At 41.0% G+C, this 12798-nt stretch overlaps 1 protein-coding gene across 2 annotated transcripts in view; it reads left to right on the top strand.

Annotated features, from left to right (window-relative positions):
• Positions 1 to 12798, top strand: part of TOX3 (TOX high mobility group box family member 3) — a 104676-nt gene that overhangs the window by 79511 nt on the left and 12367 nt on the right. For both annotated transcript variants that reach the window (XM_057314360.1, XM_048224048.2), the window contains exon 4: positions 12486 to 12755. In XM_057314360.1, coding sequence (XP_057170343.1) covers positions 12486 to 12755 — 270 coding nt within the window. The remainder of the gene's footprint in view (positions 1 to 12485; positions 12756 to 12798) is intronic.

Here is a 12798-nt window from a genome sequence, read left to right as displayed (position 1 = left end):
TGAAACGGGCTTCTGCCCATCTAACCATGGACCCGAGGGTTGTCCTTCCCAGTGCCATTGAAACACGGGGACAAGAGAGGGTTATGGGTGGGTCGACGATGACCTGAAGGAGGATGACCCAACGAGATCCTTCTGATTTGAAATGATTTTCCACAAGTCTGATCCATTGGTTTGGAAATAGCCAACCTTCCCTTGGCTTTGGTTTAACACAGAGATGTACTTGAGTCGAAAGTTTGCCCAGGAGAGATTTTAGAAATGGAGGCCCTTACCGGGTACCTAGGTCTTTTGCGTTTGTTGGATCATCACATAATGTTTATGATACATGATTTGCTCCTACCTCAAATGAAATATCAAACTGTGATACAGAGAAAGGGAAAAAGAATAATTGCTCATAGCCAGCAGAGGAAAATATAGAGTGGGTTATTGTGTGAAATACACCTAATTGTGTTATTTATTGTCATAAACATGGAATAAGACACTCCAGAGAGCCAAAATCACTAATGCAATAATTTCGGTTCTATTTTTCTTAGTGTGCAATTATAGTCAGCAATCACCAGAGTAAATCTGCTTAAGTATTTTAAACTCTTCTGCTGGGATTGGGGTTTTTTTTTCCATCATAGTATATATAATACATTTGTGTCTATCTAGGTGAGGAACTAAGCAGACATCTTAAAACAAGATTAATAGTTTATAGGGCTTTTTTTTTTTTTAACCCTGCTGAAATGAAACAGATGTGTTGGTATAACAAAAAACAAATCCTATTGCTTGTTTACATATTTCTCTGCACATTAGGACCATGCCAGTGATGTTTATTGGTTTCATTGTTAATTCCCCAGATAACAACAGATGATTGCAAAATATATAGTGGATTAGCAGTGCAAAGATTCAGCGTGCTCTCTGAAATATAAGATTACTTTCCCAAATAGGATTGCGGCAACATAATTTTCTTTGCTTATGATCTTTTGTGTTTGAGCTGAACATCAGGGTTTTTATTTTTACTTTTTTGTCAGAAAAGAATGCAGCGAACAGTCGGGAAATGGTCATTAAGTATTCATAAACGTTCCTCGCCATCGCAAATAATTGTTTCCTGTGGACTTTCTTACATTTTTGTCCCTTTGACACTGGAATGGAGGGTTCTGTCCTCTGTTCCTGTACAATCAGGCTTGCAGCGCTGTGCCTGGAAAATCATAAAAATAAAAAGGGTGTTTAGTCACCAGGGGAGTTTACTGGGGTTCGCCATTATTCATCGATGCTCAGCGAGGCTCCTTTAAGTTGCAGAAATAGTTAAGAGACCATATAATGCACGCTAAAATGCGTATTTTATTAAATTGGTAAATATTTATTAATAATATAAGAATCTGCCTTTAAATTAAACATCTGATGAATTACCTTGCCTTAAAGCTATAAAACTGTTATTGCTGCTATAAAAAAGTGTAAAGGAGGCATTTTGACTATGAAATTTCATTTCATGGTCAATTGAATTTACTCTATTGGAAAGAACTAAAGATGGAATCATAAAATAATTACGATATTCACATACACTTAAAGAACAATGCTTTCACGGACTGGCCTTGGGAGAGAGGACTCAATTTTTAATGCTTCTTTTGTAATGTATTGCTAATCACTAAAGCAGTTGAATTATTTCATTGATTTTTAAAAGTAGGAGTGCTTTAGCTAAGTGCAGGCTGTTGTCACGGTATTTACACGGACCTCATCCCTTTGTGGGGTGCCTTTCTGAAGTTTTGCTGAACCCGAGTGATATTTATTTTGGCTGGAAACAAACTAATCTTGTTCAACATTCTAGTAGAATTTCACCTTGAAGAAATGTCATGAGATTTTAAATCACAAATGTTGGAAAAAATAAAATGTACTCGGACAGAATTATGATGAATACAATGTGTCGCTGGCTTTGTTCTACGCGGTTACCTGACATGTTCACCTATAAACTTGAATTCAGAATCGCCAGAGGCATGGTTAAAAATAGGCTGTGTCAAGGTTCTCCTGTATCTCCCTCCGGGTACCGAGTCGGCTGGCTACATCGTAATACTCCACAGCAGCTCCTCGGAGATTTCCCTCAGGAAGGTCACCAGAAAAATAATAAATAATACTTTATACATCATGCATTCGGCTTCCCAGCGTGCATTGGGTATTTCATACCTTATGCAAGTAAGAAGTTTTATTGTCCAAATGAATATGGCTGGCTGTTAAGGATCGCCGCGGTGAATTAAGACCATCCTAGAAGGAGAAAAACCAGCTTGTTTATGTTGTATTGAACCAGCTTTTCTTCCGAGCTTCGTTGGTTTTCCTGTAGGAAGACTGACAGTTTTGTCACATCACTGAGGAGCTGCATTTTGTGGGCAACAAGCACACCGTGTGGATCTTCCTTAAATTTATGCCATTATATGTAAAAACAGAACGCAGGAACAAAAAGGAGGGATTAAAAAGAGTCCAGCGCTTAGCATTCCCATTTCAAAATATGCAGATAACGCCCTCGTAGTCAAAAGCAAATTGTGCAACAATGGCACGCCGTCGCTTGACTTGCGCGTGGTGGAGAAGTATATTTTAAAACGGGACGTGGCTGGCTGGCCAGTCAAAACCAACAGTATATTCTGGTTAAAAAATCTTCACCTCTAAGCATTACTGTCACTACAGATGATATCTGGAAATTATTTTCATCTCCAAAAGATTGCGATTCTAAAAATCTACAACGTGCGCTCCAAAGGGTTTACTGGGGGTTTTTTTTTGTGGGTTTTTTTTTTTTTAACACCTCTCTGTAATCTGCCCAGCCTGCTGAGTAGCATCGACATCAGTAGTACATCAATTTCAGAAAGTGGATTATTTTTACTAGACAGCTATTGTGACATATTGGGTCAGTCATAAATGAAAGATATTCATGCAAGCATGCAATACTTGTAATGAAGTCTCACTCTGACCTTCTGTATGATTGATTCTGTAATTTAGTTTTCTGAGGCAGTGCCTGAAATGAAATGAAATCATGTTGAACAAGTTTTGAATACCCACAGTGCACCAGGAGAAGAAAAATCTGCAGCCCTAGAGGCTTGAGAGAGCAGCTGAACGATTTATCTCTGTGCTATTATAGCCTTTGCCAGCGTTCAACATTTCTTTCTTTCTTTTTTTTTTTTTTTTCTTATTTGGCTTAAGTACTTAATTCTGCAGGTAGCTGTAAATGGGAAAATAAAATGCTGTTCAGATTTAAAATGACAGGACAGGAGTATGTGCAGGGGACTGATAAAATATCTTGAATAGAACTGACCTTTCATGTAGCTGAAAGTTACTGGGGGATTCATCCTCATAATTACCATATAGATTATTTTTATTTCTTTCCTGCAATGAAACATTTCAGAGAGCAGTAGTGCTGATTGAATGAAAATTGAACTTGTTAACATTCTTTTCAGCTTAGCCTGTTGTACATAACAGAAGGTTAGCTTTGATGAATTTCAAAATTCTCTTTGATATCCAAGAAACAGACAGTAAAATAATTGTCTCTAGTCTGATATTTTGTATGCCCCCCAAAAGAGAATTTATAAAACACACTGACAATTCACATACTTTTTCTTCCTACATTATATTTCATGTTTAGAGAACTGACGTTTTTCTGTTTGATACTGCTTTGGATTTAATTGTGATACCACATATTTATAGAAAATGCTGCTCTCGTTACTCTGGTAATATCAGACATAGTGTTAGGAAATTGAAAAGGCAGGAAGTGAGGGAGGCATGTTGGAGTAAGGGAGTCTCTGTACCTGTTAAGGAAAAAGAAAAGGAGGGATAAAAGTCCTGTAGAAGATATGCGCACAGAGAAGAAAATTAAAATATTCATAAGACTCTTAACTCACACTCTGGACTGATATCACTTTTAACCAGAGAAACGGGGCTATATCAGAAGAACACATCGAAAACTTCCTAGGCCTATTTTCAAAGTTTTTCTCGCCATCATTTGTTATGACTCTGATTTCAAAGTTGAATAATTTTCGTTTTTACAAAACGGCTTTCATGCCATTTTTATACTTAAAAAAAAATCTTGCATTTAGAGAAATAGCAGACTTTCAATTAATACATTGTTTTAGCCATGTTGCTTAATGTGTTACAGATAAAACAGTTATTTCATGGGTCATTAATGTGTTTAATGCGTGGAACGTTCTATTAAAACAAGCCCTTATTATTGGTATGAACGTGTTCATTGCCATTGTCGATAGAGTCTGCAGCACTGCATTCCACAGGACAGTTGCCACGTAGCCACTGGAGGGACCGGCAATCTTTCAATATAGCCCGAATGATTACTCCAGTTAGATTTATTTTTGGCCAAGTGATGGTGAAAAAAGTATTTTTATTGTGAGTTAACAGTAGAAAAGGCACAACTTACCTAAACAGAACACCCACGTTGAGTGGAATGGGACCTATCTGTTTCAAGTCCGAATTGTCACATTGAAACGGTACAAACCTTTGGCAGTTATTTGCCGAGACCTACTTTACAGGGTGATTATACTGTGTGCAAAGGTGCTTTCTTGAATACCAGCATCTCTTCCAGGTCATCCAAAAACTCGGAGTCAACAGACTGTAAAGATGCTTCTCGTCCCACAGTCACTTTTTTTTTTTTTAAGGGATGTATAGAAGGCTTTTTTTTTTTTTTTAAGATTTTATTTATTTATTTGACAGAGATAGAGATAGCCAGCGAGAGAGGGAACACAAGCAGGGGAGTGGGAGAGGAAGAAGCAGGCTCCCAGCAGAAGAGCCCAATGTGGGGCTCGATCCCATAACGCTGGGATCACGCCCTGAGCCCAAGGCAGACGCCCAACGACTGAGCCACCCAGGCGCCCCAGGCCACAGGCATTTTTATGAGCTGCCTTTCCTTGTAGAACAAATAGCTGTGTACCATACATAGCTTAGAATAACTATTCTTCATTCTGTCTTTAAGGTTGAGTTAACTTTAGGGTCATCTATTAAAAGGGGAGTTGTTCCAAACTTCCGCTAAACCCAGTTAGCTGGTGTGCGAGGTGTGACACGTGATCACTTGCTTGCTTGATAACACTCGCGGAAGAGGATGTTAGAAAGTTATGCCGTGATTTATTTCCCTGTATCTTGTTTGTAGCCTGTATAGTTTATAGTTACCTACTCCACGGGGATACCGCCAGCACCTCCCAGTGGGTCAAGGACAGGAGAGACACCATTTTTAAATCCCTCAGATTGCCGAATAAAACTGGCGTGAGGCTCAAATGTGTTTTTTTTTTAGAGGGATGAGGATTACTTGCTGTGCTCTCGCCCCATTTCCTTTCATCATGGCACCTGTCGCTCTTTGAAATGGCCTCCTTTGCCCGTACACAGCCTGTCCCCTCCTGTCGCCTGTCTCAGGGGCTACTGTCAGGCTCGCACCTGGAACAGTGTCTGGGCTGGAATACACTAGGCGCTCAGTAAATATTTTATTTGTTGCATATAGGAATAAATGAAAGACTATGTATCTGCTAGTAAGAGCATACCTTGACTACTAAGTAAAAACTGAGGCCGTTTGAAGTATAAGCAGCCGTAAACATGGCATTCCTCTTTAAACTTTTCACTGAGGCCCAAATTAAATGAGCACGGAGCTGACTGCTTGGTAGAACAAAGGAGTTACAGGGTCTCCAGGTGAACTACCGTTAAGTGTTTTATGGTAAACTCTTGGAAATTTTATTTTGCTAAGAAGCTATTAATTAACTTTCGGGAAGACTGTTTTTCACAAAACACTCCTGTGTAGGTATGTTTGATTATAACCCTGAGGGTAGCTATTAAGTAAAAATTATCTATTTCAGTGCAGATATTTTGATGAAGTTAAGGTTTGTGGTACGTAGGTCTGTAATTACCCTTGCTATGCATTTGTCATAACGGTGTTTGTTTCAGGGTTTACTGGGGTTAGGAATACACTAGCTGTGCATATCAGCTGATCGTTGTTCATTTGGAGACAAAATTTTAATGTTGCTGTAGGACATAACTTAAATAACTGAGCATAAAATTACCGACCTGAATTTCGTATTTGTAGTTCTCTGATCTTTATTAATACAAAGCAATTTTCATTACTGATAATTGTTTAATTGCTCCATTTCTCAAGAAATATTGATTTAAAAAACCACCCCGGTGCAAATGTGTTTAGTCACACTCGCTAATATATTTGGGTTATTTGCTTCTTAATTAGATGCTATCCTCTATGATGAAAACCTAACATTGGATCGTTACAGAGAATATTTATTTGTAAACGTGCGTGGAAGGTGCATATTAGATGTTTAAAAATCCTTTATGGCAAAAATCAACCCAGGTGGAAGTAAGCACCACTGTCAGGAGAAAAAAATTAATAAAAAATAGAATAATAATGTGTGATATCTCAAACAAGATATCAGTTTGAAAGCCTCTGTCTTGCGTTTGCAGAAGAAACCAAAACCCAGTACTTGAGGACGTGTAATTATGCACTGCTAAGTATGCAGCACAAAGATATTATAATAAATGCCAGGGGTGGGAGGGAAAGGGGTCCCATTTATGTACCAAGAAGATGTCATGGAGGACCAGGCCCTTGCTCCAGGCCTGATAGAATGAGTGAAAACAGATTTTAATATGTAAAGGAGATAGAGTTGTGTTGGCTGAGAAGGTAAGAGCAAACTGCCCATCTCCTAGCTCTCCCTCTCCCCCGAATCCCCACATGTCTTTCTATGAAGCATGGCCAGGGTAATACCCCATTGTGATGGACGCAGTGAGGACATTTTTCACCTTGCCAATTTCTTTCAATCTTGATTAAGGCCAGGAGAAAGTCACGGTTTGGGGCTAATAAGTCTTCCACACCTCTTTTATCCTTTTTAAATAAGAGAAAGCAGAGGTCTGGCGCAGAGCCTTAGGTGGGCCCCGCACTTAGACAGGCTACAACGGTGTTGTTTCCTTCTCTTGGTGTTTATTTGGCATTCCGTTGATCCAGGTGTCCCCAGGTTTTAATTTATGCTAGTGATCCAGAGTTTCCTTTTTAACATAAAATTATTCAGATTTTAACAGTTCACTCAAATAATTAATGTTCAGGAATCAACTGGGTTTTAGGCAATTTAAGAAAATGAGGGACCGCTACCAGAAATATCCATGCCGTGGTTTCCTGTTTTTTAAAAAAAAGACGAAGAGCTCTTTTATCAGGTGGGGCGAGAAGGGAGCCTCAGCTGAGCACTCCCCACACCAAGACCTACGCAAACCATCAAGGCTTTGTTGACTTCTACTTACAGGCAAACAGAAGGCAATGCGCGTCCTAGTATCTTGTCGAGTCCGCGGCTTGCCCATTCAGAAAGACTTGGGTACCCTTCAAACGTAGGTTAAAGTGTTAGGATATATATTTATATTGTTTATATTATAATCAGATTGTCCACCATTGATTTAGATGGGTTGCCCAGGAGGCTCCATCAGTTAATATCTATTGGAATAAATAACCCGCTAGATAGGTACCAAGCCTTTATGCTTACCGTGACATCCGTCTACACTGTGAATAAAGTGCAGACTTCCTAGCATAGGCTACAGGATTTGTCATTTTATGGCCATTCCTTGCCTCTCCAGCTCCATAGCCAGTCCTGCTTTTCCTGGCTCGGTAACGCTGGCCTCTCCTTTACTTCCTCGTGCACCGGGCCTTTGCACATATTCTTCTCTGCCTTGGATGCTTTTCCCTCTTTTCTGGCTTAGTAGCTTCTACTCTCCCTTTACACCTCAGCTCTAGTGGGTCACCTCCTAAGGAAGCATTCCCTGATGACCCCACCTTGCACGATCTAGCTCATTCCCATTTCTCCGCTCCATCGCATTTCACTCTTCACCTTGCCTACCTGCTCCCACCTTACCGGCATCCTTTCCATTGCTCAGGCATGCCAAGCTCTCTCCCACCTCAGACTTTGCTCATGCTGTTCCTTCTGCCTGGAACATGATTTCTTACCCCTCCTTTCCTGGTTGACTCCTCCTCATCCTCCACACCCAAGAAGATAAGTTTTCCATTATATTTGTCCAATAAAGTAGCTCTCAAATGAGGGGGATTTTGCCCCCCACCCCCAGGGGACATTTGCCAGTGTCTAGAGACATTTTGATTGGCACAACCAGGTTGGACGGGGGAGGCATCTGGCATCTAGTGTGTAGAAGCCAGAGATGCTGCCAAGCCGTCTACCATGCACAAGCTACTCTCCCCCACCCCCCACCCCCGCCGCAAAGAATTATCCAGACCACAGTGTCAATCCTGCTGAGGTTGGGAAACTCTTATCTAATAACATCAGAGAACAGAGTGAGACCAAGAGGAGAAGAATGAGTTTTTCCCAAAGGATGAACACTTTAGGAAATGATACAAGTGAACTCTAGATATAAAATGTAATTGTGAAAGCTACCAGCATTCAGCGCATGTCGGATATAATCGTGGCAATCTGTTATAACCCACTAGTCGCTTTGCCTTTCAGTGATCATTGGTAAGTCTTTTAAGACTGAATTTTAATAAGTGAGAGGTAATGATTTTCAAAAATGCATTAAATTCTTAGGGTTTTATCTATGGTTATATATTTCCTTATTGTGTCGTGACTACTAGGAGAAATTGCGAGCTATTTTTGAGGAGTATATATGAATTATTCTTGCCTGTGCTTTGTCGGAGTAAATCTATTAGTCCGTTCTAAATTATGTTTAACTCGGGTAGTGTTTAAAGGAATCACGTGCTAGTTTTCTAGTTTTCAAGGATTTGAGCACTGGTATGTTGGTTTCTCTGGCCGGGCACATAGCACGTGCTCAATAAATACCTTTACACTGAGCTGACATCTTTCTTTACGTGGGAATCCTAAGATCAAAGCAAATGTCTTTCCAAGGTTACCTTCATTTCTTTATGGGAAATGATTGGCGCTGTTAAGAATCACCAACTTGCCCAAGGTAGTTGTTAATAATTGGCGGCCCGAAAGGAACTTGAATTTCTAAAAGACCCTCTTACCATTAATCTTCTTGTACTGTCATCCTCACGCATAGGAAGTTATTATGGGACAGCTGTGGACCGTGGCAGATGCTAGCACATTTTGATACATCAGTTATGTGGTTCAGGAGTTACTTGAAAAGACTTTAGAGGCTCTTGGTGTGTTGTCCTGTGGGAGATAAGAAACATGGGCCAGCATGTTTGCGGATGTGAAGGCTATGTGGACGGCTCTAAGTTTTGGCAAGGCCCGGGCCCCACCACCAGTATGTTTCATGGGTGGTCTTCACCCTGTCCCCATCGCAGAAAATCCCCATTATTTCTCTCTCTCTCTTTTTTTAAAAGTGACATGTTATGAGCACTCTCGTGAATAGAGTGCTTTGGTTGAAGGGCGGGGTGGGGGGATGATGGTGGTAGAGAGCCCGGGGCCCCGTTCATCTCTGTCTGTCAGCACATCCTTCCACTGTTGGGCCGTGCTCCCTAGAGCACGGTTTCCCCACCTATCTCGCTCTGAGACATTGCAGGTAGAATCTAGAAAGAGCTGATGAAGCCAAGAAAACTTACTTCTTGGCCTTCTGTTTGACCATGAGATCCATCTGGAACGCCGTAGATGCGAGATCAATCGGGGATCTGCGCGTGCTGACTTTCATAGGTGGTGGAGCAAAGCAACTGCTGTGTTCATGAGAAGGTTGCATAAATCAGATCATCATATTTCACGGTCATGCCGGTCGGCTAATTTATTCTTCTACAGTCCGAATTAAAATACTTAATTCAAATGGACTCTGGAAGTTGCTTGTAAATACTTAAAACATCTGGATTTAAATAAGTCTGAAAAGACTTTTTAAATGCATTCTGAAGAACATATATGGAATATAGAATGAAGAATAAGATAGCTTAAGGGGCGCCTGGCTGGCTCAGTCAGTAAAGCATGTGACTCTTGATCTTGGGGTTGTGAGTTCAAGCCCCACGCTGGGCATGGAGCCTACTTAAAAAATAATAATAAAACTTAGAAAAAATAAAAAGAAGAAGATAGCTGAATTGCTAGTAGTTAGAGGGTGGAAGTGACGTAAAGAAGCAGTGGTGGAACTTTAAAAGAACATGGAGGAGTAAGGATGCCTGGGTGGCTTAGTCAATTAAGCGTCTGCCTCTGGCTCAGGTCATGATCCCAGGGTCCTGGGATGAGTCCCGCATCGGGCTCCCTGCTCAGCGGGGAGTCTACTTCTCCCTCTGCCTCTGCCTGCCGCTCTCCCTGCTTGTGCTCTCTCTCTTTCTCTCTCTGACAAATAAATTTTAAAAAGTCTTAAAAAACAAAAAAGACATGGAAGAGTAGACAGCTCAAATTTTTGAGGAGAAAAGGCTAAACGAGTGGTAGAATGCTAATAAAAAAAAAAATTAGGACAAGCCGATAATGTAAAATCCACTTTTGTGGTACAAGTCTGCAGAGGGACACCTGCCAATAGAATGTGATATTTTAGGAACAGTGGAAGAGGATATCGATATTGTCAGTGAGACAGGGAAGAGTGGGATTGTTCTGGTACATGTGACCCGTTGCTCCAGGGATGCCACAGCAATTGAATAACTCAAATTATTAAGAAATGGGAAGTTTGTTTATTTAAGATGAAACCCTAGCAATTAGCTATACTATTTTAACGACTCATTGATCTTTCAGCTTTCCTAAAAAAATAGGGTTTTTTTTCATTTTGTGTTTTTATAAATGGAAACGTTTAAGATGCTCTCCTCTTTACCCTTCCAGTTCTACCCCTTATAACGTAACCATTGTTCAAAGTTTAGATACTCCTTTTAAATAAAAGGTGGGGGGGGGAGGAGCTATCCTCTGTAAGTATTTTACAACTTGTTTTTTCTTTTTTTTTTTTAAGATTTTATTTATTTATTCGACGGAGATAGAGACAGCCAGTGAGAGAGGGAACACAAGCAGGGGGAGTGGGAGAGGAAAAAGCAGGCTCCTAGCGGAGGAGCCTAATGTGGGGCTCGATCCCATAACTCCGGGATCACGCCCTGAGCCGAAGGCAGATGCCTAACCGCTGTGCCACCCAGGCGCCCCTACAACTTGTTTTTTCAATTACGATATCTTGGATATCACTCTAGGTCACTGGTTCTCAGGTGGGAGAATTTTGTCCCACAAGGGACAATGTCTGGCGATATTTTTGATTGCCATGACTGGTGGGGAGCCAGAAGTTGCTACTGGCATCTAATAGAGGCCAGGGTTGCTGTAAATATCCTGCAAGGCAAAGGACAGCCCCACAACAAAAAGTTATCTGGTTCAAAATGTCAATAGAGCCAAGACTGGAAACCCTGTTCTAAGTCAATACACATAAATATAATTCATTATTTTAAAAAGCCTCATAATACTTTGTAGTGCGATAGATCATAATTTATCCAACTAGTTCCCTATTGATAGCTATGGCTTCCTATTTAGTGGCATTTATATATTTAATATTAAGAAACTAAACACTCCAATTTAGATATTTACAACTCATTTGTTGCTTATTTAAAGAGCAAAAATAAGTCTCTATCAGAAACACTCAAGAGGAACGCTTAAAAATGTGTAGGCTTGTGTATAAAATTAGATTCTGGGTCACTGTGAGTCAAGAGAATTTGGTTTCGGGAAAAATCACCGACTCACACTAAATGACAAGTCTTAAAGTAAGTTGTTTAAAAGCATGTCTTCATTTTTTTTGTGTGTGTGATTCTTTGGAATTAAAAAAAGCAGCAGCAGCAACAACTCCAAAGCCTTTTATATGACTGCCAAACACAGAAGGCTACTTTTGCAGGGACTGCAGCAACTTTCAGAGGGACTAATTCTGATGATCTCTACCTCCTCCTTATACATATTTTAAAAAATCCATTAGTCCATTAAATCACGGCGGGTTGAAGGAAAGAAAACAAGGCAGGTTTAAGAAGAAGAAAGTGATATCCAGTCCCAAAGACACTGAATGACTTCCAGATGCCCCTGACAATGTAATTCAGAATTGCAATGACCCTCTGGTTAACCACAGAGGGTTTTATAGAGAGGGTGCCCTGAAGCAAACAGATGTTGGCTCTGTGGTTCCCTAAGCCTATCCTCTCTACATGTCAGATGCACTCCTGGAAGGATCAAGTAAAGACTGGATCCGCCTTCCCTCACAGAGCTGGGTCAAGGGCAATGGAACCAGAATGTGTGTATACGAAGGATGGAGGACCAACTGGTGAGCCAGAAAGGCCCGAGTCTCTGCTTCAACCCTGTCTTGTCTGGTTCCTCAATGAGAAGCAAGAGTTGGAAGTTTTCTTTCTTTGCCAGTAGTCTCTTATTATTTTCTTTAAAAGTCATCCAGTGACCGTTCTAGCATGAAATAGACTAGACCGGATAATTTGGGTTTTGTGCTTTCGACCTTTCAACTTTGGGGCTGCGTCCTTAGAGTTAATGGGTAGGGACCGTCATGCTGGAATAGGTCAGACCTATCTAAAGAACCAGTGCTAACGTTTTCAGCTTGTTGGTATTTGGGAAAACGAAGAATCCATCCCCACCCCCCATTGTCTGTTGCCTTTTTAGGACCAGAGCCACACACAAGTGCCCCAGTACCGCCAGGATCACTCCTTGATCATGAGGTCCATCGTCCACATGACCGATGCCGCTCGCTCTGGGATCATGGCTCCCAGTCAGCTCACCACCATCAACCAGTCTCAGCTCAGCGCCCAGTTGGGGTTGAATTTGGGAGGTGCCAGTATGCCACACACGTCTCCTTCACCTCCAGCGAGCAAATCTGCGACCCCTTCCCCTTCCAGCTCCATCAATGAAGAGGACGCGGATGAATCCAACAGAGTAAGTTGACCGCTGTATTTACGTCACCTACCCGAGAATTGGA

Source organism: Ursus arctos, unplaced genomic scaffold, assembly GCF_023065955.2.
Source record: "Ursus arctos isolate Adak ecotype North America unplaced genomic scaffold, UrsArc2.0 scaffold_19, whole genome shotgun sequence".
In the NCBI taxonomy this organism is placed as follows: Eukaryota; Metazoa; Chordata; class Mammalia; order Carnivora; family Ursidae; genus Ursus; species Ursus arctos.
This window is presented reverse-complemented; position numbering and strand designations above follow the sequence as displayed.